Source organism: Anabrus simplex, chromosome 7 (genome assembly GCF_040414725.1).
Source record: "Anabrus simplex isolate iqAnaSimp1 chromosome 7, ASM4041472v1, whole genome shotgun sequence".
NCBI classification, from domain to species: Eukaryota; Metazoa; Arthropoda; class Insecta; order Orthoptera; family Tettigoniidae; genus Anabrus; species Anabrus simplex.
Window position 1 is genome coordinate 92,765,662 of NC_090271.1, and position 27,602 is coordinate 92,793,263.

Sequence of the window (27,602 nt, forward strand, 5' to 3'; positions counted from 1 at the left end):
CAATTGTGCGTACTCGGTCTGAAAGGGTTATTCAGATTTTATTTTCTATTTAATATATTTATAACATACTATATGTTACTTAATAACAAAGTGAGGGTTAGTTGACTTACTAGCTCCCTCTATGGATCAGTGGAAGAGTGCTGACATGCAGCTCCCTAGATTGCAAATTCAAACCCAACAGAGGCAGTCACATTTATAAAGGGCAGAGGAAGGTCCATTGGCACTCCATGTTGGAAGGCATTGGGATGTACATGATCTCTGGTGACACATTTGGTGCCTACCCAACAAAATTAATTAAGACTTGGCCATAATACATTACCAGACAGAGTCCATTTCTTTCCTATTTAATAAAGTAAAGCATATAGATTTATGTACAGGCAGCCTAGATAGCTTCAAAACAAAATGCCTGCACACGGTATGACAATTATTATTATTATTATTATTATTATTATTATTATTATTATTATTATTATTATTATTATTATTATTATTATTATTATTATTATTATTATTATTAGATCACTCTCTTGTGTATTATTTCAGTATGTAAAAGAAGTCTTTAGAAATGTAGAATTAACAGAAGCAAATCAGAACTATAAAATAATACCTTGGGATTCAGTTGCTGATGGTGACAGAAAACACTCCAGCAAGATGAACTGTTTTACCAGTAGAAAGTTTAGTAAAGTCTGAAAACTCAATTTTTTAAATTTTTGACAGCACAAACATAACAGGCTGAAAGTTGCAATTATATGTTAATAATAATAAAATAATCATTAATAAAATTACTCAAAAACTTAATAAAACAATTGATCGAAATATCTGTAGTATGGGTGCCAGAGTTCACCAGAATAGATCTCTCGAATTTTGATAGAGCATGATCATTCTTTCTCTCCCAGGGCATGTACATAAAAGCTGCGTACTGGTACATCTGCTTCAAGCCTTACCCAACCTTCTGAAAACAACTAAATAGGTAGGAACTGCACGTAGGTTCATCAATAACTCCACTGATTCTAAAATAACTAGGTATATTTTCAATAAAATCCGTGCATGAGCACCTCATCAATACATCAAAATATACATATAATACACACACACAAAATATTGCTGGAAGACTCCATATTTACAATAACAATAAAAACAGTGAGAATACAAAAGCGAGAACTAAGCCACCATTTACAGTTACTCCATTGAACAATGCACATATACAGGGTCTTTATTTATGCTTGGTAAGGCCTTTCACACTCAAACTTGGCTGCCAGTGATGGTTCAGTTGCCAGCTACCGCGCGTGTGTATGTACGGCATAATATGGTGCTCAAAATCGTTATCATGCATTTTCACCATGTTTACAGTTTATGCTCAAAACCATCATCACGAGTTGGCCATGCGTGTAGAGGCGCGCCGCTGTGAGCTTGCATCTGGGAGATACTAGGTTCGAATCCCACTATCGGCAGCCCTGAAGATGGTTTTCCGTGGTTTCCCATTTTCACACCAGGCAAATGCTGGGGCTGTACCTTAATTAAGGCCATGGCCACTTCCTTCCAACTCCTAGGCCTTTCCTATCCCATCGTCGCCATAAGACCTATCTGTGTCAGTGCAACGTAAAGCCCCTAGCAAAAAGAAACATCATCATGCATTTTACTCACCATTTTTACAGTTTATGCTGAAAATGTTCCCCATGCGCTGCCAAACGTAATGGGCATCTCCTAATGAAGTTTTCTGTTACTCTACCAAGTTCTTCAGCACTGATGGATCCAATTGCAGCTCTTATATTGTCTCTAAATTCATCTAGTGTGTGAAGGTTGTTCCCGTAAACTACATTTTTTGACATTCCCCACAAATAAAAATCACATGCTGTTAGATCTGGATTACGAGGGGGCCACAGATTTTTACTTATGATCCTTGTACCAAACACGCTTCAGTAAGGAGAACCTTTACGTCTATTTTTATTGTTTACTGAACCTGTACGTTTGAATCTCTTGGCCAGTTGTTTTATTGTCCGATCGATAGGAATGAGTCTCCCTAGAAATTTTGCTCAAAACTTTTGTCTTGTCCTAGTGCATGATTTTCTGCATCTAATGTAAGTATTGTGCAGATAGACATGTTCACGTAACAAATATTTCACATACATTACAGCACTATACATTATGACATACAGTACGCAGTAGCTTCATTGAACACCCTACTATCTCGGAGCTCAACTCTCAGCAACTGCAGGAAGTGCTGGCATTCCACAGTTTGTAGATCAACCACATTCCACAAACATAATAACAGCCACGTTCCACAAACGTTTGAAGTCCAGTCCAGTGTGTTTAGAAGTTCATTCCCGTGTGTATTGTGAAGTTTCACTCATGTATCATGTGTCTCCTTCTTGCCGTTTGATCACATGCATATATAGACCTCTGCTTCCCCCTTCCTCTCACATGATACGTCAAGATGTATCCTGACCAGTCAGTCATGAGTAGAACCTCTTGTCAAGACCACACCCTGAACCTCTCTCAGATACCAAGACATTAACACCATCAATGGACTCTGGGGTGTTTCACGTGACTCATCAAAGATATCCGACTACATCACCAACAAGTCCACCTGATCAGACACTGGAATGTCCGCATGAGTCATACAAATTTCCTGAGTTAAGATAACAATAATTTTCCCAGCCGTTGTACAAAACAAATTGCTCATACCACATATGGAGAACTTCCAGCATAAGGTATTAAGAATAAAATATACAAATGAAATAATAATAATAATAATAATAATAATAATAATAATAATAATAATAATAATAATAATAATAATAATAATAATAATAATAAATCGAATACTGACAATAATATCTCTCACTTCTAAATACAGTGCGAGGGTGTGATATATGTACTATCACAAAGTCACCAACTGATATATTACTGTAATTTTAAACTGTTGTTTCTTAAAATGTATTGCATTTTAACACCAGTGATTTTAAATGCATTCTGAGCTGCAGTAACTTTTAGAATGTGAAAGAAGCAGGACTAGTTGTTGCCTTCTTATCAATCTTCTGCTTTTTGAACACTACACAGACATACACTTCAATTGGTGTGTATAAATGGACAGTTTACTCAAGCAACATGATCCTGTTGAGTTTGCGTATGATTTATTTTTGGTTCGTATAGTGCAAGCTCCGTATCTGCTGAGTAAAGTGTTCAGTGTTAGTATCATACTTGTAGCCGAGTGGTGGTGTATTTTAATTAACTTTTTATTTGCCATCATGTATTGGTAATTTTTTTCCTAATTTTGTAATTGCATGTTCGTGGTTTGTGTGGAATGAATTGAATTGCAATTCCTGTTTGTTTCTTAGGGTGATCTAGTTTGAGGTAAGGTAGGAAACTGGTTGTTTTAATAACAGCATTGCATATTTTCTTATTAAATGTTTAGATGTTAGACAGGGAATGGTTTTATTTATATCAAAGTAAGTATTGTCAAAATTTGTTTTCTCTGTTACTAATATTCAGGAACAAAATAATGTATTATTGATGAAAGACAATGTACACCATTTTCTGTTGTTGTTGTTGGCATGTTTCATCCATTTCTTGCATGTAGGGACCAAAATGGAAAATAATTAGATTTCTACCCTTGAAAAATAATTGAAGAAACCAAATGTCCACAATTGTAAAAAAAAAATGTCTTTGTGATTACTAAATTACCGTGTGATGTATTCTATTTTGAACTTCAAAATGAGTAATGATAAGTAGGAAATGTTTATTATAATATGTATCACTGTGAGCAAAACCATACCGTAAGTTCCTGTGGTGGTTTGTAAATGACTGAAAGAAATTGATGCATTGATGTCTATTTCATCTATTAATGGCATCCTTGACCTGCATTTTCAGTTTGCAAGGAGGACCCCAGGAATTTTGTAAATATAAATTATTCAAACGGGACTGTATCAAGGTCACAGCTGCAAGTTTTGACAAAATACATACTACAGGATAGGTATTGTTGAAACAAAATACCTAGTCAGTATGGGTTTGAAATTTTATTGTTAATGTTTTATTTCCTAATTCTCACTATATTTATACATCTTCAAGACCACTAGTCCGAATCATTTTCCAACACTGGGGCAGAAGATGGGCTCTGCTGGGACTCCAGCCACGTGGAACTTGCCTCACAATGCTCGGCCGCCTTAAATTTGAGATGCTCCTGTTAAGCCTTTTAACGCATGACATTGGTGATTTTGAACTTTATGGAATTCTGACAAGCCGCTTTATTTTCTCAAATGCCTTTTCAGTAATTTTGAAGCCATTTATTTTCCAATGTCATGACATTTCTGTTCACTGTTTGATGTGTTTTCAACAAATGCTTGTAGAAATTTCTGATAGAAATTTATACCACCTAACACAAGGTGCTACCACACTAGCGGCCATAGCTACATTTATCCACATAGAATGATGATTTTAGTACCTCGGGATGCATCACCTAGTAACGTCATACGGACATCAGACTCTTGTTTCTAGATACTCCGGTCCTCCTCCTTATAAATGAGATAATGAACGTTGATGTTGCACATATCATCTAGAAATTATTTTGTTTTGAAAACTTCTATGGTTTTTGTAATACTTGCTGGCACAGTTAAGTTATTGTTCTGAAACTATGGATGTATTCTGTATCAAAAGACATTTTTGCATCTAGCTGCAGTTTTGTTTAGTATTTTTAATGGCAGATCAACAACATTAGTGACTGACTGTATGGTCTCTCCACGTACAGTAAAAATACTTCTTCTTCTTCTTCTTCGTCTTATTTGTCTTCTTCTTCTTCTTCTTCTTATCCTTCCACTACATTTTCCCACATCTGTGGAGTTGCGGTTGTGAACTGTGAGCACATGTTGATTTGGCCCTATTACAGTCAGATGCCCTTCCTGATGCCAACCCTGTGTGGAGGGATGTAATCACTAGGGCCAGGATTTTTAGGTTTTAAACTATTTTATTCCTTGCTAGCTAACTGTAGTATTTTAACTTACTTATCCATTTCATTACCATTGGAGTAAATTACTCGAATCTTATAAAACCTAAAAATAACTAAATAAGACGTTAAAACCTTAAAAAAACTAAATGGGCTATTCAAGACAGTATTACGTTATTTTGAAATAGAAGTACCAAATATTAATGAAATTGAATGATTTTTTTTTTAAAATAAACATTATGCACGACTTTTTGAAATGACTTCATGGTTTGGAACTGGAAGTGGTTTGTAAGTATAACTAGTGAGAGCGAAACAACGTGATACGATACTATTCCACTAGGGTACAGCACAAATCAAGAGACAACCCCCTGGCGTTCACTGACTTGTATCTAGCAGGTACAAGCCCGCCTAACTTGACAGCTTCAGTGCATCTCTCATTGTGTACGGTCGACTACCGCCAGCTACAACTGTTTAGCTCTATACACACTATTATGCGACACACTAAAATTAATTTTCCCTATAAATCAAGTTATTATTAAAGGCAGTTTAAGAAGCTTGCGCATCTCAGAAGTAGCGATGCCTAAAGGCAAGTCATCATTTGCTTTACGTCGCAATGACACAGATAGGTCTTATGTCGACGATGGGACAGGAAAAGGCTAGGACTGGGAAGGAAGCGGCTGTGGCCTTAATTAAGGTACAGCCCCAGCATTTGCCTGGTGTGAAAATGGGAAAGCTCGGAAAACTATCTTCAGGGCTGCCGACAGTGGGGTTCGAACCCACTATCTCCCGATTACTGGATACTGGCCGCACTTAAGTGACTACAAAAAAAAGTTTGAATGAATAGTATAACTTTTGTAATGATTGAAATGATCATTAAAACTATTTCAGGAGGATAAAAAACTAAAAAAAACTATTTTGAGCTATTAAAAAACTAAAACGTTGTTTTTAAGAACCTAAAAATCCGGGCCCTAGTAATCACTATTGTATGTTTCTGTAGTGGTTGATAGGGTGGTGTGTTGTCTGAATATAAAGAGGAAAGTGTTGGGATAAACACAAACAACCCATCCCTGAGCCAGAAGATTGAATCAGATGTGATTAAAATCCCTGACCTGGCTGGGAATCAAACCTGGTAACCTCTGAACCGAAGGCCTCAACACCGACCATTCAGCCAACAAGTTAGACACTTACAGTAAAAATACATTCATCGAAAACCACTTGTAGTATTATGAGATCCAGCTAGCCAAGGGGGTAAAGGCATGCTTAGTTCACTCAGAAGGACATGGGTTCAGTTCTCCTTTAGAAATTTTAGAAGTAAGATTTCTACTTCTAGAGAGACACATGACCCGGTAGTTAGTTCAGTTAGCCTACACCAAAAACAAGTATTAAGTTGTTTCCTGTGGTACTTCGTGCTGTTGTGCCATGTCGTGGGTTGATGAGTGGCCGATGTTTTGCAATCCTTCCAGAAGGCTTTGCCAAGGCGGATTAATAACAGAGAACTACGGACAACAGCATTAACTCTGGCTGCAAAAGTTTTATTATGAAAGCAAGTATTAGATTAATTTTGTTGGGGTAAAAGAACTAACCACTCTATCTCATTTGGTGCCAAAATTATGGTTGAGGGGAACCTTTTACCTTCCACCTTTGTTGCCTGTATATAGTTTAAAAAATTATTTTTAGCTGGGGCTGTACCGTAATTAAGGCCAGGGTCACTTCCTTCCCATTCCTAGGCCTTTCCTGTCCCATCATCGCCATAAGACCTATGTGTGTCGGTGCGATGTAAGCAGATTGAAAAAAAAAAAAAATACAGGGTATATTAATAATTTCTATAATAGTTGTAAAGTTTCTATACTTGTTTGTTCTAAAAATAATTCATACTAATAGTGATTCTTTTGATGGTTATATATGCAATCTCAAATCCAAAAATTATGATATTTTTCAAATTCCAGTCTGAAAAATGAATATTGTTTCCAAATTATCCTTTCCATGACTGTATGGTTTTGTGCCACAGTGACACATATAATAATCATATGTTATGAGATCATGTTACAAAATAAACATCAAAACATATTTATTCACCAAACTTATCAGTGTTTTATATATCAGGTATTTTAAGTATTACATAACTTGCTTTTGCTCAACTGCACTATTGATTTTTGATAACTTGCACATTCAAGGAAAATAAATCTGAATAAATCTGGAGATTTTAAGCCACTGGAATGCTAAATGGAGTTGTCTTCATTGCTGATCTTAGTTTATCTGCAGCAGTTTCATCTCTTGAGATGAGGCTGCATTTCAAAAATTTGTATTTGTCGTATTATTATTTTCATCCATAATTCTTTCAAAACAGTTTCTAAATATCCAGTATTTTCTTGTGGAATCTATTATATAGGTCATCCCCTGAAAGAGAACTGTCTTTTGAATATTATTTCCACCACTTTAGTTCAGTTCCTTTATTTCTTGTTATTAATTATCTTATTTTCTTCTTTGTATGGTCTTCACTTTATCTGGTCTTTTAAACATCTTTTCTTACAGCTTTTGCAATGTTAGTGTAGCTGCAGAATTAAATTCCTTACATTGTTATATTTCCTCAGATTATGGCTGATAAAATACCTGAATGTAGGATGTTGTAACCAAGGTTGAAGTTTACAAAACACAACTTTTATTGCTTCACTTTATGATATTTACATAAATAACTGAAATTTATTTTGAAGCAAAAAGGAATATTGAATCTTGAGAAAAGTCTGTCTTTATACAATATGTACAGGTTTACAGTCTTTATATACACTTCTATCTTGAAAAGATAGTCTTTGTGAATTGACACGTTGATAGTCGAGAACTATCTGGCACACTAACATAAATGTCTTTGAGAGTCCTTGTTTGTTGAAGTGCCTGAATTCCTAAAAAGCAAGTTCAACTGATTGAAGAAATTCCACCTAGCGAAACTAAGGGAGCTTGCATAAATTAGGGAATGAAAATGGCTTGTAAAAGAATTACGGAACATAGGCAGCGGAAACAGGTAAGGGAGCGGTGACCAGAGGTGAGACCTCGTACTGCCAGAAATTCAGTCCACCTGGTCGAAGCACATTTTCAAGAGGAGTAGCCTCCGTGCTCGACGTAGGGTGTATTCTGGAGCTGGACACCGGGGCAAGTGGGCAAGTGAGCAGGCAGGGAGCTCCTATTTATAGTACACTCGATGGTCAGGCACGCGCACTGAGGGCTGCGCGTCGAAGCTAGCAGAATGATACACAGGCGCGCGTGCAGCTGGCTGACGGAGCGAGAAGGGAGCGCCGGACATACAACATAGGACTGTAATGTAGAACTGTGTTCTAAAATATACCTTGGTCTGTGTTCAGAATTAAAATGTTCCAAAGTTTATATTCATTATCTGTATGCATAAAATATATGCAGTGAATTCTGTTGATATAATGGATGGTGTTACAAGTGTGTGCCAACCCCGCAGTGTAAGGGTAGCATGCGTACCTCGTACCTGGAGGCCCCAGGTTTGATTCTCGGCCATGTCAGGGATTTTTACCTGGGTCTGAGGGGTGGTTCAAGGTCCACTCAGCCTATGTGACTACAGGTGAGGAGCTATCTGACGGTGAGATAGCAGCACTGGACTATAAAGCCAAGAATAATGGCCGAGAGGATTTGTCGTGCCGACCACACAACACCTTGTAATCTGCAGGCCTTCAGGATGAGCAGCAGTCGCTTGGTAGGCCACGGCACTTCAGGGCTATTGTGCCATAGAGAGGTGGTGGTGGTACAAATACAGTCTGTACATATACAAAGTAGCCTACATACATTTTTTCATCTCAAATATCTTGCAGCTAGTTGAAGATGGCGAAAGGTGTTTTCATCTCAGTTAATAACAATAAGCTGTTCATGAAGGAACATGTAATGTGTATTTCTTGCTTTAATAAATGCCAATTCTGCTCTACCCAGTTGCTTTAAAAGAAGATGTATTGAATTATGTCCATTTCTGTTACATACATAGTCAGTGGCGGCTCGTGAAAAATTCAGCCTACGTGCTACAAGAAAACGACTGAATAAGCTTTCTTTAAGTCTGCATATTGCCATGATGACCAACATACTTCAAACTTGTTAATAATAATAATAATAATAATAATAATAATAATAATAATAATAATAATAATAATAATAATAATAATAATAATAATAATAATAATAATAATAAAGCTTTTCTCACAATTTATAACTCAGAACAAACAAGAACAAAATTACATTGTAATGCAGGAAAACATTTAGGGCCAGTCAAATATTCTTTGACTCACCAACGAATTCCTTATTTTTGATTCCAAAAGGAATCTTAATAATAAGCATTGGTTGGTTTCCTTAATAACAACATTATCATTGCGATAGATTGCCTCCACTTACGCTTTACTTTCGAGACTGACGTTGCTTTCAATCCCAGGCGATACTAATCTCTAGTGGCAGAATCGCTAACCACTTACCACGTTCAACATCAGGGTAGCAGGAAACATCGTGCAGTTCTACCCCCCTTGCGGGAGAAAAAGTAACTATTGACGGGATCAGTGAAAGTTGAGCCCGGTTTATGGTATAGTCCACCGGCTACGGGGTGTGTTGCAAGCTTGGCTGCGCCTGCGTATTGCTTCCTTCAGGCTACAGGCCAGAGCTCATTTCAGATGAGCACGGACTAAGTTTCTCGGGAGAAGAGAGCTAGGTGTTCAACAGATCTTGTCCTGATTTTCACCAAACACAAATTCATACCATACTCAAAACAAAGAAAAGGCACAAGGATAATTGTACTGTACATAAATAATTCCGTACAGTTCCAAGCTACGTGCTGGAGCCCGGTAGCACGTATTGACCGGCCGCCACTGTACATAGTTGTTTGTAGACAGCTACATTCAGTGATGCAATTATTTCCACAGTCAAACATGTAGCACTGGCAAAAAGGAGTATTCAGTTTGAACTGTGGCACCAGCATTCTAAACATTGAAGACATGGCAGGGATGATGTGTTGGAGGTGTTTTTGCGTTCACTCTCCCCACTGACATCACCACAAGTTATGAGTAATACATAGCCTTAGTCGTCTTGAGCTACGGGTCTGACAGCACCACATTTGAAGATGTGCACAATTCAAAACTCCTTTTTGCTAGTACTATTCTGACTGTGGAAATAATTGCATTGCAAATGTGGCTGCTTACAATCAACTGACAGAAGTGGATACAGTTCCAATAAAAAGAAAGCAACTTAATATCACTGCCTTGGTACTTATTAAAGCACACTGCACATTATTTCATGAGTAACTTTTTGTTTTTCACCTTGTTGAAAATCACCTGTCACTTTCCCTTACTATTTATATATCAGGTGAAAAAGGTGAAAAAAGAGGTGGGCGACCCTATATGTATGCCTGTTGAGTTCTTAGACCAAAGGCTGGTCAGATCCTCAACAGCTCTGCCACCAACTGTCATATATGGCCTAGGCATTGCTGAAAAGGCATACTAGGGAAATAGGGAGCGATGCAGTTTCCCGTTGCTTTCCTCATCAAGCTATAAGTTACTATGACATACCAGTCTGCCAAGCCCACTGAAATGCACGCACTAACCGAACGTGTGAGCAGTATTTTCACACCATTTATAATAAGGACTGGCTGCATAATGAATAGCATTGCTCATACCTCAAGTCACTTTCACATTGTCAAAGCCAAGGATGAGAATGGAAACAGATCAACAAGAATAACAAATTTTTTCTAGCCCATACCAGAAGATATAGTGCACTGTCAATATTAGATCTTGCCAGCAAAGGCAAACCCTATATGTATACAATTGTTATTATGGTTTGTAGCAAACTTTAATTAATTAAACTTTAATGTAGGCCTATATAATAAATATTCTAGGGTGTTAGCAATTACCCGCGGCTTCGTTCGTGTGAATTTCATAATTTGATCAAAGTAATCGTTCCTCGGCATTGTACTACGACATTATCTGAAAATTCCTAAATTATAAAAACTTGCCCAAAAATTGAGTTTCATTTACCCCACAAATTCTTTGTAAACCATGTTTTTGGTATTACCTTTTGGGGCTAAGACGTCTATGCGACATAGAACTGTACATGTGAGAAACAGTCTTCTCTCAAGTTGAAAAAATAAATACATGTTTCTTTATTTTTAAAGGACATTCCAAATATCTACTCCAACATCTGTAACATCTTCAGTTTTTGAGATATGCATAAGTATCTCCATAAAAAGAATTCAACCCCTTGTTCAGTCCTTCCCCCACCCCACCCCCATTTAAGTGTATTTTCCGAAAACAAAAATACGTTTTCCTTTATTTTTAAAGGAGATGCCAAACACCACTTTTCACGTCTGTAACATCTTCAGTTTTTAAGATATAAGTATCCTCATCAAAAATAATTCAACTATTTTTCACTTCTTTTCACCTACCGTTAAGTGCCTTCTCCGAAAACTAAAAGGTACGTGTTCCTATATTTTTAAAGGACTTTCCAAATACCAAGTTTCTTGTTTCTAACATGTTAAGTTTTTGACATATAATGTAGATATACCGGGACCGATTTTAAAAATTCACCTGCTTTTCAAATTCCTTTTAGCCCCTTAAATGGATTTTCTGAAAACAAAGTACACGTTTCATTATTTTAAAAGGAGATACCAAATACCAGTTTTCATGTCTGTATGCCTGTAACCCCTTCAGTTTTTGAGACCTTCTTCTTCTTCTTCTTCTTCTTCTTCTTCTTCTTCTTTCCACCCATCTCCCGCATTAAGTGGACTTTCCAAAAACAAAAAAATACATGTTTCTTTATTTTGAAAGGAAATTCAAAATACCAACTTTCACATCTGTAACAGCTTCAGTTTTTAAGATAAAGTATCCTCATAAACATATTTAAACTCCTTATTTACTTATTTTCAACCCCACACCCCTTACATCAATTTTCCGAAAAAACAAATGCGTGTTCCTTTATTTATAAAGGAGTTTCCAAATACTAATTTTCATGTCTGTAACATCTTCATTTTCTGAGATATAAGTATCCTCATAAATGTAATTCAACTCCTTTTTCAATTCCCCCCCCCCCCTCCTACCTGTTAAGCTGATTTCCCCTCCCCAAAAGTGCATGTTTCTTTATTTTTAAAGGACATTCCAAATACCAATTTTCACGTCTTTAACATCTGTAGTTTTTGAGATATAAGTATCCTCATGCAAAGAATTCAACTAATTTTTCAATTCATTCACTCCCCCCCTCCCTGAAGTGGATTTTCCAAAGACAAAAGAACACTCATTTCTTTACTTTAAAAGAAGATTCTAAAAACAAGTGTTCATACCTCTAACATCTTCAGTTTTTGAGATGTTGACGAGTTACCTATGGAGAGTGGCCATGATCTACTTAGCATTTTATATCCGTCACTTTTGTTAAAATTATTAGGGTGTTTAGCAATTTCTATCACCTCGCGAATAATTTTAGGTATAAAAGGTGTTCAACCCCTTTTCCCCCATTTTCAACCCCCCTTCCCCCTTAAGGGGATTTTCTGACAACAAAAATATCCGTGTTTATTTTTTAAGGAGATTTCGCGTTTCGATCCTGCGACCGCGATTGTCTTCCGAGCAGTAACAAAGCATGTAATAGCAACTGTCACTCCATAGTAACTAGACTCAAGATAGAGAGAGCCTGTTAGAAATATAATTCATTCCAGGGCCTCCAGAGTCACGGAGAAGGATGTTGACGAGTTAACTACGGAGGGTAGCCATGATCTACTCGGCATTTTATAGCCGTCACTTTTGTTAAAATTATTAGGGTGTTTAGCAATTTCTATCGCCTCACAAATAATTCTAGGTATAAAATGTTTCTCTTTATAAATGACTAAAGTTGCATCAAAAATGATTTGATGTTTTGATGGTTATTATGTATGGCATGTTCTGCCACAGCAGACTTCTCTGGCTGGCAAAGACATAAGTGCCTGCAATGTTCTTTAACCCTTGTTGCTATCTTCCTACATGTTGGGCCAACATAAACTGATCCACAGGAGCAAGGAATCATATATATTCCAGCACAGTTTAAACCAATTTGATCTTTGACAGATCACAAGCAGTTGCCATTATGTGCTTTGTTATTGCTCTGAAGACAATCCTGGTCACAGGATCGAAATGCGTCAGCTGATTATTAATATTATGCGACCTAATATCCCCAAATTATTATAATGTCATTGTTAATTTATGTCTATAAACTGCATAACCTTTAGTAGTGCTATTTGCAGATCCAATCAGCCTTTGGGTTGTAGATTTAATGGACACTGGTAAAATGATATCCCCAGATTATTATAATGTCATTTAGTGGTCATGAAAGTTATTAAGATAAATAATGAATTACCTACATTGTTGAAAATAATAATTCTCTGTAACTGATATAACTTAGTGAAGCCCTTGGAAGGCAGACCCTCTAGTTGCAGTATACGGCATTGGCTGTGGAAAGCAAGCTGCATATTGTATCATATTATTGTAGTGTGTGCTGTGCAAGATGCAGATTGGGCAAAACATTACACCATGCCTGAGCTGTAAAAATTAACCACAAATAGTTGAAATGCCATGACATGGCCACAAATCAAACCTGGAATACTGTGGTCCAAAGACCAGCATGCTGACCATTCAACTACAGTAGGATATGAACAGAAAATTGAACCAAAATTTCAAGGTTTCTTTAGTGTTAGTTTAAGGGTCACTGTTTCAAGATCTGTGTTTTGTTAGAGAAGACAATAGAAAATCTAATAAATATGACTCTTAGAACTCAGATTTTAAAATTATTCTCACCTCATAATTAGATGCAGCGACAGAATAATATATCGTATCATACTATAAAAACTACGTGTATGTTCCATTCTCTTGAATGCTGAATTCATTCTTGAACAAATTTATCAACAAATGTTGAATATATCTGCATTATATGCTGCTGCTGCTGATTTTATCACAGAGATCTTGTAAACACATGCAAAATAGTATAACATTTTATTCTCTTGCTTAAAGTTAATAGTAGTTCTTAATTCGTCTAGAGCTGTATGTCCAGTTTAAGCTTTAAGTACTGACAGTGTGAATAACCTATTCAGGTGGGAACTGGCCTTCATACCCTACATTATGGATTTAATTCTAACCCAAAGATGGCATTTTAAGGAAGCTTGAATGGGAAGATCTACCAGCTCTTATAGGACAATGTTGTATTCTTGTATGTTTTTGAACCATTATCATGTTTTGAATTGGAAAGGAAGAAAAATTCTACCTTTGCAAATCAGAATTAACCTATTGATTAAACCTGTTTGAAACATACTTCCAAACTGAAGAATGCTCGACTTATTCAACATTTGGTGTATGGACATCTTGTGTGAAAATGAAACTCATTCCTACTTGCATTTCTTCTCTTTTTTCATGTTGCTTTTACATGCTATTCTGCTGAAAATCTTTCTGCCTGTCTAAAGCATGTTTTCAATGTGTCTTCTCTGCTTGTTTATTTCTCTGGAGAGATTTTTTAGTTCTGGAATTCACTACTTGTGTCCAATAAACAGATATGTGATTTTCCTAATATTTTAATACTTAAGTTATATCTTTGTATCAGACCTGGGCTCTTGTTGTTATTCTTCACATCTGATCAGTGAATAGGGTCCTTAAAAGCATCCTGGTCAGTTTTATTCATGTAGTCATTCACAAAAGTCTTCCTCCCTGTAATATAGCAATTTAAACAATCCTTAATTTATTTTCATTGATTAATAACAATTGCACAAACAAAAGATTGAGTATTCCTAAAAATGATGATGATAATGATGATGATGATGATGATGATGATGAATATGTTATTTATTCAACCTACGAGATCTGATTATATTTTAACTTTATTCCTGAACATTTTGAAATAGAAATGTTCGTGTGATATGAGTAGAATGTTGCCCAAATATTATTAGTTATAACTTTACAAACCAAGTGTCTTGAAAGGAAAGACAATGGTTTGTCTTTCTAAAATGTGCATTAAAATAAAATAAATTTGGAAACTGTTTGTGATGAGTCTGTTATTCCTTACAGGAAACACAAGTGCAAGTGCACCGCAAACGGCGACGATGGTACAGAGCCAAAGTTCAGTATCTATCAAGTCTATCAACCGTAATTTGAGTTCCTCTGCTCTGGGGGATATGAACAGTGAAATGCCTAAGGTAATAACTCATTAAATGTTGTACACAATAGTAGATTTATATGAATGAATTACTGTTTTAACAGATTTGCTTTAAGACAGAATTTTGTGATCTCTCTTTATACTGTATTCCAAATATTTCCTCTTGGTGTCTGATCTTCAGTAATTTAATATTCCTCAATGGAAATTGAAAGAGAACTACTTCTCAACTTCCTCATATTTGTTTGTAATATATCATAATCTTATTTGTATATTATGGTTAAGAGTAAGAGAGGGTGAGGAGCTCTAACTTCACCATTAATGATGGTGGTGGTGATGATGATGATGATGATGATGATGATGATGATGATGATGATGATGATGATGATGATGATGAAGACATTATTCAGTTGATGTGATATAGGTAATGATACCTTTCAGATAGATTGTAAATTCCAGTTTCCTGTTGATATAGCTCAGAATGTTAAGATTACTCTGTATAGTGTTCTTAGAAACATTACACTTCTTGAAACTATGGGGACAATGATAGTGAAATGTGGACCTGTTTATAACAGTTGTTGTCCTGTAACACTTCTTATGTCCTCTGCAAGATTGACTGTTGAAAACAAGTTAATTTCAAAACTTCCTTGTGCTTTTCTTGTCTCTCTTCATAACTGCAGTTCTCACTAACGCAGTCACTTCCTAAAATCCTACTCTGTATATGGGATTCCAAAAATGAAAAGTCGGATCACTGTGGTTCAAATTCTGTGTAGAAGTACGGTTCATAATATCAACTGTTATAAATATTTAAAGTATAGTAGACATAGATAGTGATAAACTAGACACAGAAAAGCAGTGTACAAAGGAATAAGTAAGGTAGTAGTCAAACGCGCAGTGAGAAGGTAGTAGGCCCCCAGAGGAAATAAAAAGGGACAAGAGAGAACCAAATATTAACAATGTAAATAAATATATTTAATAATCAACAAGTGGATAAATAAACATCTCTCGATAAAATAGGAAACACCAGATAAGAATTTGCCCATCAATAAGATATAGAGAAAAGCTTAGAAGGCGAGCAAAATATGCCACATTTACATTATCAAGAATTTGAAGTACATCGAGAATAGAATAACAAATGGTGAGAAAGAGGTACAATTGCAGCAATATATATTTAACAGTGAAAGAACTCCAATCGAAGAAAGCAGCGTAAAGATCAAGGAAAAAGCAAGAAAGGGAGAGGGAAAGGAAACAAGGATCAAAAGTGAGAAAAGATTCTCTTCGTCAGGTAGTTAATTACTAAAGAACTTTTTACAAGTGCAGAGCTAGCAATAGATGTTGCAAGCAGGCAATGTAAATGATCCAGGTTAAAGTTCTCATTGTCCAGAGTATAGTCTGTTTAAAAAAGTTAAAAAAGAATGAACTCTGCATTTTTAACTTTTAACACTGGAATAAGCTGGGAAGAGCAAAGTACATAAGAGGCCAGATAGGCCAATGAAAAATCTAAAGTTCAAGTAACATATTCATAGGTCTTGCTCACCAAGCTTTCAGCAGGTTTTGGGCCAAGATGGTAATGGCCATATATAAGACGGCGCAGATGTATGGTGTTCCACCACTTGTTGCAAAGACAGACTCATTTGTGAGAGGTGGAGCCCTGGTATATAAAGCACGATGGAAAAGTCTAGATGTTTAAAATAAGAAAAAGCCAGCATGTTCTAGAAATGACGATGTCGCAATCACATGTCCATAGATGTAGCACAGGCAGCACGGCATAGGTGGAGAAGGCCGCACCGTCTTGAGAGTGATGACGTCGCAGTCACATGACCAGCAGAGTAGTTGACAGCAGGCGAGTACAGCAGTAGATAGTGAAAGGTCGCAGCGGAGCGTTCGAAGAGAAATGTGGCGGCAGAAGGTAGGAGTAAGACTGTAGCATGTAGAAGAGAGATCGTAATACAACAGATGTGTAAAACTATGAACTTGCCCGATTGCTTCACAACTTGCACACATACGACATTAAAGCTTACTAGGTGATGTAGATGATGTTGCGTAATCTTCTTGGCCTTCACAAACTTTTATGTTTAACTTTATAAACTGATCATTCCTTAGGGTTTGACTAACCGAGGTGGTAATGGCAAGCACAGTTGACTCAGAAGGATGTGGATCCAAATTTTGGGGGTACACATTGTCCCAAGGTTCACCCAGTCTATTCCAGAAATAAGTACCAGGTTAATTCATGCGGACAAAAGACAGTCAGCCATAGCGGTAAACACACTATCTCGCAGAGTGCTGAGTCTACGAATAGTGGAAGCTATTATCTTAGACTCCTCAAAGGGCTTTCATGGCCTGTATGGAGATGGCTGGCTGAACTTTCTTTACCACATTTTTTCTATCATTCTCCTAAGGAGAAGGTTACCATTTTATTTCATAAAACACGTTTAATAGAATCTCTTTCCTTTGTATTCGTCCCAGACTCTCTTAAATGTTCATTGTTTTTCATCATATCAGTGTGCAGCAAACATTAACAGCGAAGAATTACCCAAATACTTCTGATTAAGCAAGTAAGCAAGTTCTTGGCAACCAGTTTATACACCTGACATGGAATATTGTAGTCTGTGAAGTTACAACAAACTGGATTTGGTTCTAATGTAGTCATCAGTAAAAATTTCTATAACATGTTTCTGCATAGATCAACAATTTGTCCGGCTCCATGGTTAAATGGTTACCATGCTAGCCTTTGGTCCAAAGAGTCTCGGGTTCAATTCACGACCTAGTCAGATATTTTATTCATTTTTTAAATTCCTATAGTTTGGGGGCTGGGTTGTGTGTGTCGTCTTCAGCATTAGAATTCTTAATCAGTAGGGCGCCGTTCTCACAGATGCACAGGTCGTCTATCAGGCATCGACACAAAAGACCTGCACCAGGCCTCTCCAGAGGCCACACACCATTATTATTATTATTATTATTATTATTATTATTATTATTATTAACCAATCAAATCCGTGGCACATACAACCTGTTAAGGTCCTTGGCCTGCCAAAATTACTGCTGCCCAGCCTAATTGCCCACAGGTATCTGAGTGCCATATATTCCATGTGACAACATTTGTATGTTTTTACAGCACTAACTGAAGCATTAATATGAATATCCCAAACCCCACTACTGTTGTGCTAAGCAACGCTCTCAACCTAGTGGCAGCATCAACAGCACATTATTATCAATTATAGAACATTAAATACCTTTTAAAAAATAGACACATGAAGATAAAAATGATTGTAATTAACTAAAAACATATCTGTGGGACAAATGCTGTCCCATCCACAATACTTTGAGAAGTCTCCAAATATAGGACTGTCCTGAAAAATTTGGGATGAGTGGTCTCTCCAGTTGTAAATGTCTACATCATCATGATAAATACCAAGTTTGTAAGAATCCTTAATAAATTATAGTTATTGTTGGCCCCTGATATAGGGTATTCACAATTAGTTACTGTGTGAGCTTTTAGTTACATTTATGTATCTTTTCCTTTTTTTAATTTCAGGGAAATGTGCATTTCATGCGGAAAATTCCTGCTGGAGCAGAAGCATCCAACATCTTAGTTGGAGAAGTTGACTTCCTAGAGAAACCATTGTCAGCATTTATTCGTCTCAGTCAAGCTACATTCTTGGGCGACTTAACCGAAGTTCCCGTCCCAACTCGTTTCATATTTATTCTGTTGGGACCGAACGTAAGTATAGTTTATTAATTTTTTATATTCATTATGTTCACCTCTTAACACAAGTGAACAACTGAATAAATGTTATAGACATGATAATAAGCTTTTGGGCTTTCGTTGTGTTGAGAAACCAAGGTTGCTGGGGCTGTACCTTAATTAACGCCACGGCCGCTTCCTTCTAATTCATAGGCCTTTCCTGTTGCATCATCGCCATAAGATCTATCTGTGTTGGTGCAATGTAAAGCAACTAGCAAAAAAAAACAAAAAAAAAATAAAAATCAAACAAACCAAGGTGAGGAAGAGAATTTTGCTCCATGTCTTAAAGAAAACATTATTAGCTTCATCGGCCCCATATTGATGATTCCAATGATCACAATAACTGTGTAATTATAAAGCTGGTTTTCCCACCTAATCAGTACTTTTTATTTTATACCAAACCCCATGGTGCAACAGCTCTGAAAGGCCATGGCCTACCAAGCGACCACTGCGAAGGCCTGCAGATTACGAGGTGTCATGTAGTGAGCACGACAGATCCTCTCGGCCATTATTCTTGGTTTTCGAGACTGGGGCCGCTATCTCACCATCAGATAGCTTCTCAATTGTAATCACATAGGCTGAGTGGACCTCGAACCAGCCCTCAGATGCAGGCAAAAATCCCTGGCCTGGTCAGGAATCAAACCCGGGGCCTCTGGGTAAGAGTCAGGCACGCTACCCCTACACCGCGTGGCCGGCTTTTTTTATTTTATATTGAGTGTATTTAATACATTTTACAGAACCAGTTTCAGCCTTTATTATAAGCCATCTTCAGCTGCTGAAGAACCTTAATTTTGGTAAAATAATATACAATGTTAAACACTACTTATTTCTAAGTTTAAGACTTGTACCTGATTTAAAACATCCTTTGAATGCATAACAGTAAAAATTTGTTTTAGGATATAGCCTAACAAATGCTTGCACCATGTTAAAATATGACATTGTAGGCATGTTGCTTGATATCTGGGGGTATGCAGTATTCAAAAGTGTGTTAGCTGTTTTGACTGGATGTAACACAGACCTACCAGAAGGATTTAATCCTGAACTGTGAAAGCATGGTCTAGTAATTTCAGCAAATGTTGAAAGATCATTCTCTGCATTCAAACTAATCTTGCACAGCAAAAGCCATAAATTTACTCCACAATAATGGGAAATGCTAGTGATTTACTATGCAAAAAATTATGGCAGAAATGACAGTAAGAATGACAATGAAGTACGAATAAATTTGTTGTTGAGGTGATCAGGTATTTGCCACTTTTAATTATTTCATCTAACCAGGTTTAACTTGTTGTACACAAATGCTACATTATAATGTCTTGCATGCTCTATTCAAGAAAAATATAAACACTCCATAAACCTTAAAAGTAGATAGTGGGACATAAAATAAATAACATTATAAAAATATAAACACAGTGCATTACTGTGTTTCTACTATATTACAGTATTCCTTCATAGGCATATTTAATTTCGTCATGCTATTTTATACATTTTCCCCACCTATATGGGCACCTAAAAGTTCTTTTTTTTTGGGACCTAAAGATCCGATGTCTATTTATCACTGTACCTTCTTATTAAGCCTATTTTTCATATCCTCTACATTCTAACTTTAGACAAGAATTGCTTTATACATCCTGCTGCCAAACACACTATCTTAAACAGTTAAAGGCCCTTCTGAGAAAACCTACCTTTCAAATCCTTTACAGTTCTTCTAATCTTGAGCACCAGATGCATCATTTTTTTACACAAGAACAGCAAAACAGTACTCATAAGGAAGCTATCTTCATTGCCTCCATACATTACTGCAAACCATATGCCTCATCTCTTAAGGCAATAATAATAATAATAATAATAATAATAATAATAATAATAATAATAATAATAATAATAATAATAATAATGTTGTTTTATGGTCCACTAACTACTTCTGGTAGTTTTTGGAGACACCCAGGGGCCAGATTTATTTTTGTCCTGCTTGAGTTCTTTTATGTGCCAGTAAATCTACTGGCATGAGGCTGATGTATTTGAACACCTTAAAATACCTCCGGGCTGAACCAAGATCGAACTTGACAAGTTTGGGTCAGAAGGCCAGCGCCTCAACCGTCTGAGCCATTCAGCCTGGCTTAAGGCATTGCAAACCTGAATTTATTCTCTCAGTAGTTGCCTATTGAGCAGTTTATATGGTTGTCTCTTTTTGTTCCTCACTCACACTTAATCACACATTTACCTACCATTCATCTGGAAAAACGAGTAGCCTTCCTAAATCTCTGAACAACTTTTTAGCTAGCGTATATAAGGTAAGAATGACACCAATAAATTTCTTCACCATGCTCTTTAAAGGTAGTTTAATTTCCCCTCCTCAGCTATTCTAAATCCTGTAGAAAATATGTAGACTGTTTGCACATGGAAATACAAAACTAGACTATTCCATGGAAAAACTCTTGGGAGATCCTTGAATTCAAGTTTGATTTCATAAAAAAGTAATGTAAAAATGTTTGGACTCAGAACTTGTGGAATCTATTAAGTCAGATTAAATCTGTATGTTATATGAATAAGTGTAGGCAAAAAAGTTTTAAGAAATTACTATATTCTGAATTATTTTCAAGAGAGTGTTTGTGGCTGCACCTGAATGCCTGTCTTTTCTTACATAGTTTGTGATTCTTATGCTATTAACCACATATTATTCAGTTTACAGGTATTGACAAGGATATAATGTATCTGGTTTGTAGTTAACAATTAGGTAATGTATCCTGTATTGACTCAGACGTGATGCCTACAGGGTGGACTCACAGGTTTCCATGAGATTGGTCGTGCAATGGCCACCCTCATGTCAGATGAAGTATTCCACGACGTAGCCTACAAAGCTCGTAACAGGAACCATTTGCTAGCGGCAGTGGATGAGTTTCTGGATGCAGTAACAGTACTTCCCCCTGGTGAATGGGATCCTACCATTAGGATAGAACCACCTGCAGCTGTACCATCAAAGGTAAATTTTTCTGTTAGTATAAAGGATTAGATATTTTTACTTAAATGTGTGCTAAATCTTAAACTAAATTTTCTCAGTTATGAATTCAAATTAGTAGTCTTTTAGTTCCTTGTTTCTGTAGCTTTTGAACTAAAGATAATTTAAACCTCCTTGTGTGTAATTTACCTTTACCCCTTTCTCACGGTAAAGAAAATATACAGGTAGTAATGAACAAATTCAGTAAAACCTCATTAAGATGTTTCTGCAGGGTGCAACAAAACAGAACGTGTTATGCGAGAAAATGTAGTACTGAATATATGAATAAAAACTATCCAACAGGGATATGGAAACACTAGATATGATTTTTTCTGACATGACGGCATTTTGCGTCATTTGTCTGCGGGTATAGTGAAAATTATATCTACCATCTCTAAATTGCACGTAATAAATTTCATATTGTCAAAGTAAAAACTTGTGAAAATTTAAATTTATAATTCCACCTTCACAATACTGTAATTATCTTTATTGAAAAGACTACATTAGACTGTATTCATGATGCATGTTTCATCCTCTTATAGGACATTCTCAGTCACACATACAAACATTGAAAATAAGGTGAGGACACGTTAAAATAAGTACTGTAAATGAAAAGTCTTTAAATATTGTGACTTGGCGTGTTGGCGTGTTGGCGTGTTGGCGTGTTGGTGTCTTGTCGATCTTGAACCATAAAATGGTGCAGCATGAACATAATATGAAGCATGAAGTCCAGTTAAAACACAGATTAAAATGTTGGTATATGCATAGAAATGCCAAATTATAATGCAATATGAGTGGCTATGCGAATAAAATTTTATGCATATTGTACATAAAATGGTGTGATGATAATGCCACATTAAAATAGCTTCCTTGATTAGATAAAGAAGGTGCAGTTATGTTGATGATGCAAGTTGAACTTGATTGTGTATTGACAATATGGGCCTAAAAAAGAAAAAAATATGAGTGAACTAAAGAAAAAATTCAATTGAAATGTAAACTGAGTGCCCATCTGATCACTCACCTCCTTGCCCGTCCTGCGTCGACCACTCCACCTCAAGTGTTAATGCTAACTGAGTGACGTCCTCGAAAGATGTTGAGGACTAACTAGGAGGGGAGTTTGATGTAAGGGGAGAGGTGTAAGGTAAATCATTACTCATGCGCCTTCATGTAAAGAATTTAATGATTATCTCCTCGAAAAGCGTATTAATTTCCTCCGATATTTAATTCAGATTATAAATTTTATAAACGTTATCATGAAACAAACTACAGATTAACCAATATAATAATGCTCTTCAAGACCAAACGTGTACAAATTTTCCAGTATCATAAGTGTTGAGTCACAATTATGTACAGGAAAGACCTTGAAATGTCTAGGATTGCTGTAGAAAGTTCACTGATCGTTAATCTCCATTTGTGCCATACAAATGAAGAACTTCAGGAGGCTGTCCATATGCACTGGTGGCAGGCTTCTTTGCACAGGGCATCTGAAAGCTGGTGTCATGATACAACAAATGTCTAAATCGTTTTGGCGATTATGTGGAAAAATGAGTATGAAATTACTAAAGTTTTAGTGATAAAATCATTTTGTTATGTCAATTTGCCCTTTAAAAAAAAATGGAGATTGAAAACAACAGCCTTCATAGTTTCATGATCTTTGAGGGGAGGGGGCTATCTTGAGAAAAGAACACACGACATGTTCCTTGACTAACATCTACCACTAGTATTAACTTTTTTTCTCCTTTTGCCTCCCTTTTATGTTATTTATCTGGTTTCCCCTTTGAAAAATATGAATTTTCAAAAATGGCCTTGTGATGAAGCTGCAAATTAGAAACGAGCTGTCTCTGCTCTGTCATTGTGTTTATCTTGTGTGTATTCCCATCCTCTTCACCTGCTTACTGATTCTTTGGTATTAATCAATGTTCTGCTAATCAGATAGTTTGCAAGTTGGCTAACAGAAGCTATTAATGTTATAGCAGACAATTTTAATACAATATCTGCATGTTGTTCCAGGATCAGCGAAAAAGGTATCCTGAGAAGAAAGACGAAGTTGAAGAGGAAGAAGATGAGGAAAAAATGAGAGAAGAATCTGGACTTACAAGAACGGGTCGTTTATTTGGTGGACTTATCAATGATATTAAAAGGAAAGCACCATGGTTAGTATCTCAAAATGACCTTCTCCTTGATGTCTGTTATTGAAAATGCAGTATATCTACTGTAGTGTGATAGACATTTCTATTTAATTTCTGTATACAGATGGATATAAAAATGCAAAGGCCTACTGTATATCTTTCTAGAGTTTATTTGCAGCTTCTTACACACATGGAATTCTTTCCAATTTGATATGAATTTCAGCCAAAGTAGCTTGTGACTGCTTTCTCACAAGACTATCACAGTACTTCAGTGCTCCAAGTGAACAGTATGTGAAGCTTGTCAGTATGAGCATAGCTGGCGAAAGTGACACATATGATAGTCCCTTGATCAGACTTGAAGAATCTTGAAGTCTGGACCTTTTGTTAATGGATTACCTCTCCTCATTCTTTGTCTTCATCACTGTGCAAGTAGGTGGTGTCTTGCCTGACCATATTACTCATAGCAAATAAAATCTCCCATAGAAGAGGTGTATGTTATTTCTCAAACACTTCCTGTTAATCAAAAATACATGTTGTTGCATATATTCTCAATTGTTATTAAATTCTGTTCCTTTATTTTTTTTAAAAATGCTATTTGTTCTGGGTGTCGACCCATGTGGATCTTTGACCCCTACTGGCACCATGTTGTATGAACATGCGTGTAATTGGAATTGCGGTAGTGTGGAATGTTGTGTTGAGGAAAGGAAGATTAAGGACATCACAAACACTCAGTCCCCAGGCCATGGATATTAATCATTACAATTAAAAAACCCCTGACCCGGCCGGGAATCAACCCGGGGCCGCCGGGTGACAGGTGGACGTGTTGCCCCCTACACCGTGGGGCCGGACAATTCTGTTCCTTACTATGTAGATCATTTCCAGAAATTCTTGTAGGTTTTCACAAAATTGGTCCATGTATTTTACCTAAAGATTTTCAGACTCCTTGTTGGACATGTGAGTGCCTTCAACTGCTTACTTGAAATGCCCTTTAAGACATAAAAGAGCAACATCTTCTGGTAGTTATGAAGAAAACACGTGTGCACATATTTTTATTCTAAATCCTGTATGTATGCTTCTAACAGTTTACTTACTCTTTTGCTTTCTGTCAGATGAAGCATATGCCAAAACACAGAAAAGCTTTTTTCCCCCCCATAAAAATTGTTAAGCGTTAGGAAAAATTTATATTTATTTAGCATACGGCCTATCGTGCTGGGAGTGTCCCGAGGACATGTTCGGCTCGTCCCTGGTTTATCTGCGTATGTGGGTGTGAGGAGATGATGATGATGATGATGATGATGATGAAGATGATGAAGTAGGAAGAGGGTGAAATCTGGTGTTGGCACATAGCCTACTCTTGTCGAATAACACCAAGGGGTTTTTTCAAGGTGTAATGTTCCCATCCAGTGAACAAATCACCATCAAAGCACCATGTGCCCTCACTCCATATGAACACTGCAGTGAGGTTTGGAATTGAATCTAGGATTCTGACATGCAGTTTAGTGATTAGAAATTGTATATCACCACCTCTCTTACCCTGCTGGCCAATATTCTAATGACAACATTTTTTTTTTCCCCCCACCAATGGGATTCAAACCAGCTAACCATGATGACGAGGCCATTGAAGGCTTGACGCCTTAATGATAATGCCCACCAGGCAAGGTAATTTGGAAGAAAATGCATATAAACTCTTTTGTAGGAAATTGAACTCCAAGGACACTTTGTAGGTTCCATTTCTTAATAGAACTATTCTCTCAAGCAGCATATGGACTTTCAAGGGTCTTGAATGTCCTCTGACTTACTTCACATTTTCTCTCGCTGTATGGCCCCTTTATGAGACAGCATAACAGTACAAAGCTTTTGTGTTAACTGAAGGTACTACCAATAAATTTCATTGGTCAAATAATTTTTTACGTGAAAGACAGACTAACATTAAGATTTACAATGGGGCCAAAAGATCAACCACCGGGCGAGTTGGCCGTGCGCGTAGAGGTGCGCGGCTGTGAGCTTGCATCCCGGAGATAGTAGGTTCGATTCCCACTATCGGCAGCCCTGAAAATGGTTTTCCGTGGTTTCCCATTTTCACACCAGGCAAATGCTGGGGCTGTACCTTAATTAAGGCCACGGCCGCTTCCTTCCAACTCCTAGGCCTTTCCTATCCCATCGTCGCCATAAGACCTATCTGTGTCGGTGCGACGTAAAGCCCCTAGCAAAAAAAAAAAAAAAAAGATCAACCATTGCCTCTTTGAGTAGAAGCTAAAGCAGGTCACCCATCTGGCTCTGTAAAAGTTAAATCAGACAAAAATCCTCATTTTTAACCCTTGAACTGGCAATCATTTATCCTATAGTGGCAGGGATATTTTACTAACATTGAAGATATTAAGTGTAAATTCTGCCAAAAATCATTAACATGTCATATATCCGCATATAAGTATGTCATTTTATTCACAGTATTTCAAGGAACCAAGTCAGTTGGCCATGTGGTTAGGGTCGCTTACCTGTGAGCTTGCATTCAGAAGATGGTGGGTTCATATCCCACCTTCAGCAGCCCTGGAGATGGTTTTCTGTGGTTTCCCATTTCCACACCAGGCAAACACTGGGGCTGTACCTTCTCTTTCCTATCCTTGCACCACCGAAAATCTTTTATGTGTTCTTGCGACATTGAACGACTAGCAGAGAAAACCGAACACAGCAAGGAACATGGTACAGCAGTGTCAAGAAGAAAGAGTAGTGCAGTACTGTGGAAGTATGTTGTTTCCTTGACAGTGTTCCATGAATTATTAGTACAGTATTCAGTTGTAAATCTGTTTCTTGAAAAGAATCAACTCTTTCAACTCATAAGCAGTTAGTACAGTATTCAGTAATTAATACAGTAATAATTTGAATATTATGATGAAATAAAGAGCATGCACAAACACCTGGAATAAGATGCTGCTGCTGGATAAACAGAGCAAAAGCCTAATGATTTCTGACAAAAAAAGTAGTGTTACGAAAATGTTGCAAAGTTTGGGCTGGGAAAACTTGGGAGAAAGAAGACGAGCTAATCGACTAAGGGGTATGTTCTGAGCTGTCAGTGGAGAGAATGTGTGGAATGATATTAGTAGATGAATAAGTTTGAGTGGTGTCTTTAAAAGTAGGAAAAATCACAATATGAAGACAAAGTTGGAATTCAGGAGGACAAACTGGGGCAAATATTCAGTTATGGGAAGGGAAGTTAGGCAGTAGAATAACTTACCAAGGGAGATGTTCAATAAATTTCCAATTTCTGTGAAAGCATTTAAGAAAAGGCTAGGAAGACAACATATAAGGAATCTGCCACCTGTGCAACTGCCCTAAATGGAGATCAGTAGTGGTTTTGATTTTATTTTATTTTATTTTATTTTATTTTATTTTATTTTATTTGATTTGTCTTGATTTGTTTTGATTTGATTTATTTGATTTGATTTGATTTGATTTGATTTGATTTGATTTTATGTCAGGCATTTGCTGGTTTTGGGGGGGAACAAGTAATCAAAACAGAAGATAGAGAAAGAGAAACGCATAATGAAACAAGAAGCTTCTTATTCATAAATGAGAATATTTTCAGAGAAATCCAACTACTTTAGCAAGGAAAAGCAGCAGGAAGTGATTAAATTACTGGAGAGGTATTAAAAACAG

General features: G+C 36.7%; 1 protein-coding gene across 11 annotated transcripts in view; it reads left to right on the forward strand.

The window, feature by feature from the left end:
• Ndae1 (Na[+]-driven anion exchanger 1) overlaps window positions 1-27,602 on the forward strand; it is a 917,075-nt gene that overhangs the window by 776,521 nt on the left and 112,952 nt on the right. For all 11 annotated transcript variants that reach the window (XM_068228594.1, XM_068228592.1, XM_068228596.1 and 8 more), the window contains 4 exons: window positions 14,995-15,122; window positions 18,615-18,800; window positions 21,598-21,804; window positions 23,830-23,972. In XM_068228594.1, coding sequence (XP_068084695.1) covers window positions 14,995-15,122; window positions 18,615-18,800; window positions 21,598-21,804; window positions 23,830-23,972 — 664 coding nt within the window. The remainder of the gene's footprint in view (window positions 1-14,994; window positions 15,123-18,614; window positions 18,801-21,597; window positions 21,805-23,829; window positions 23,973-27,602) is intronic.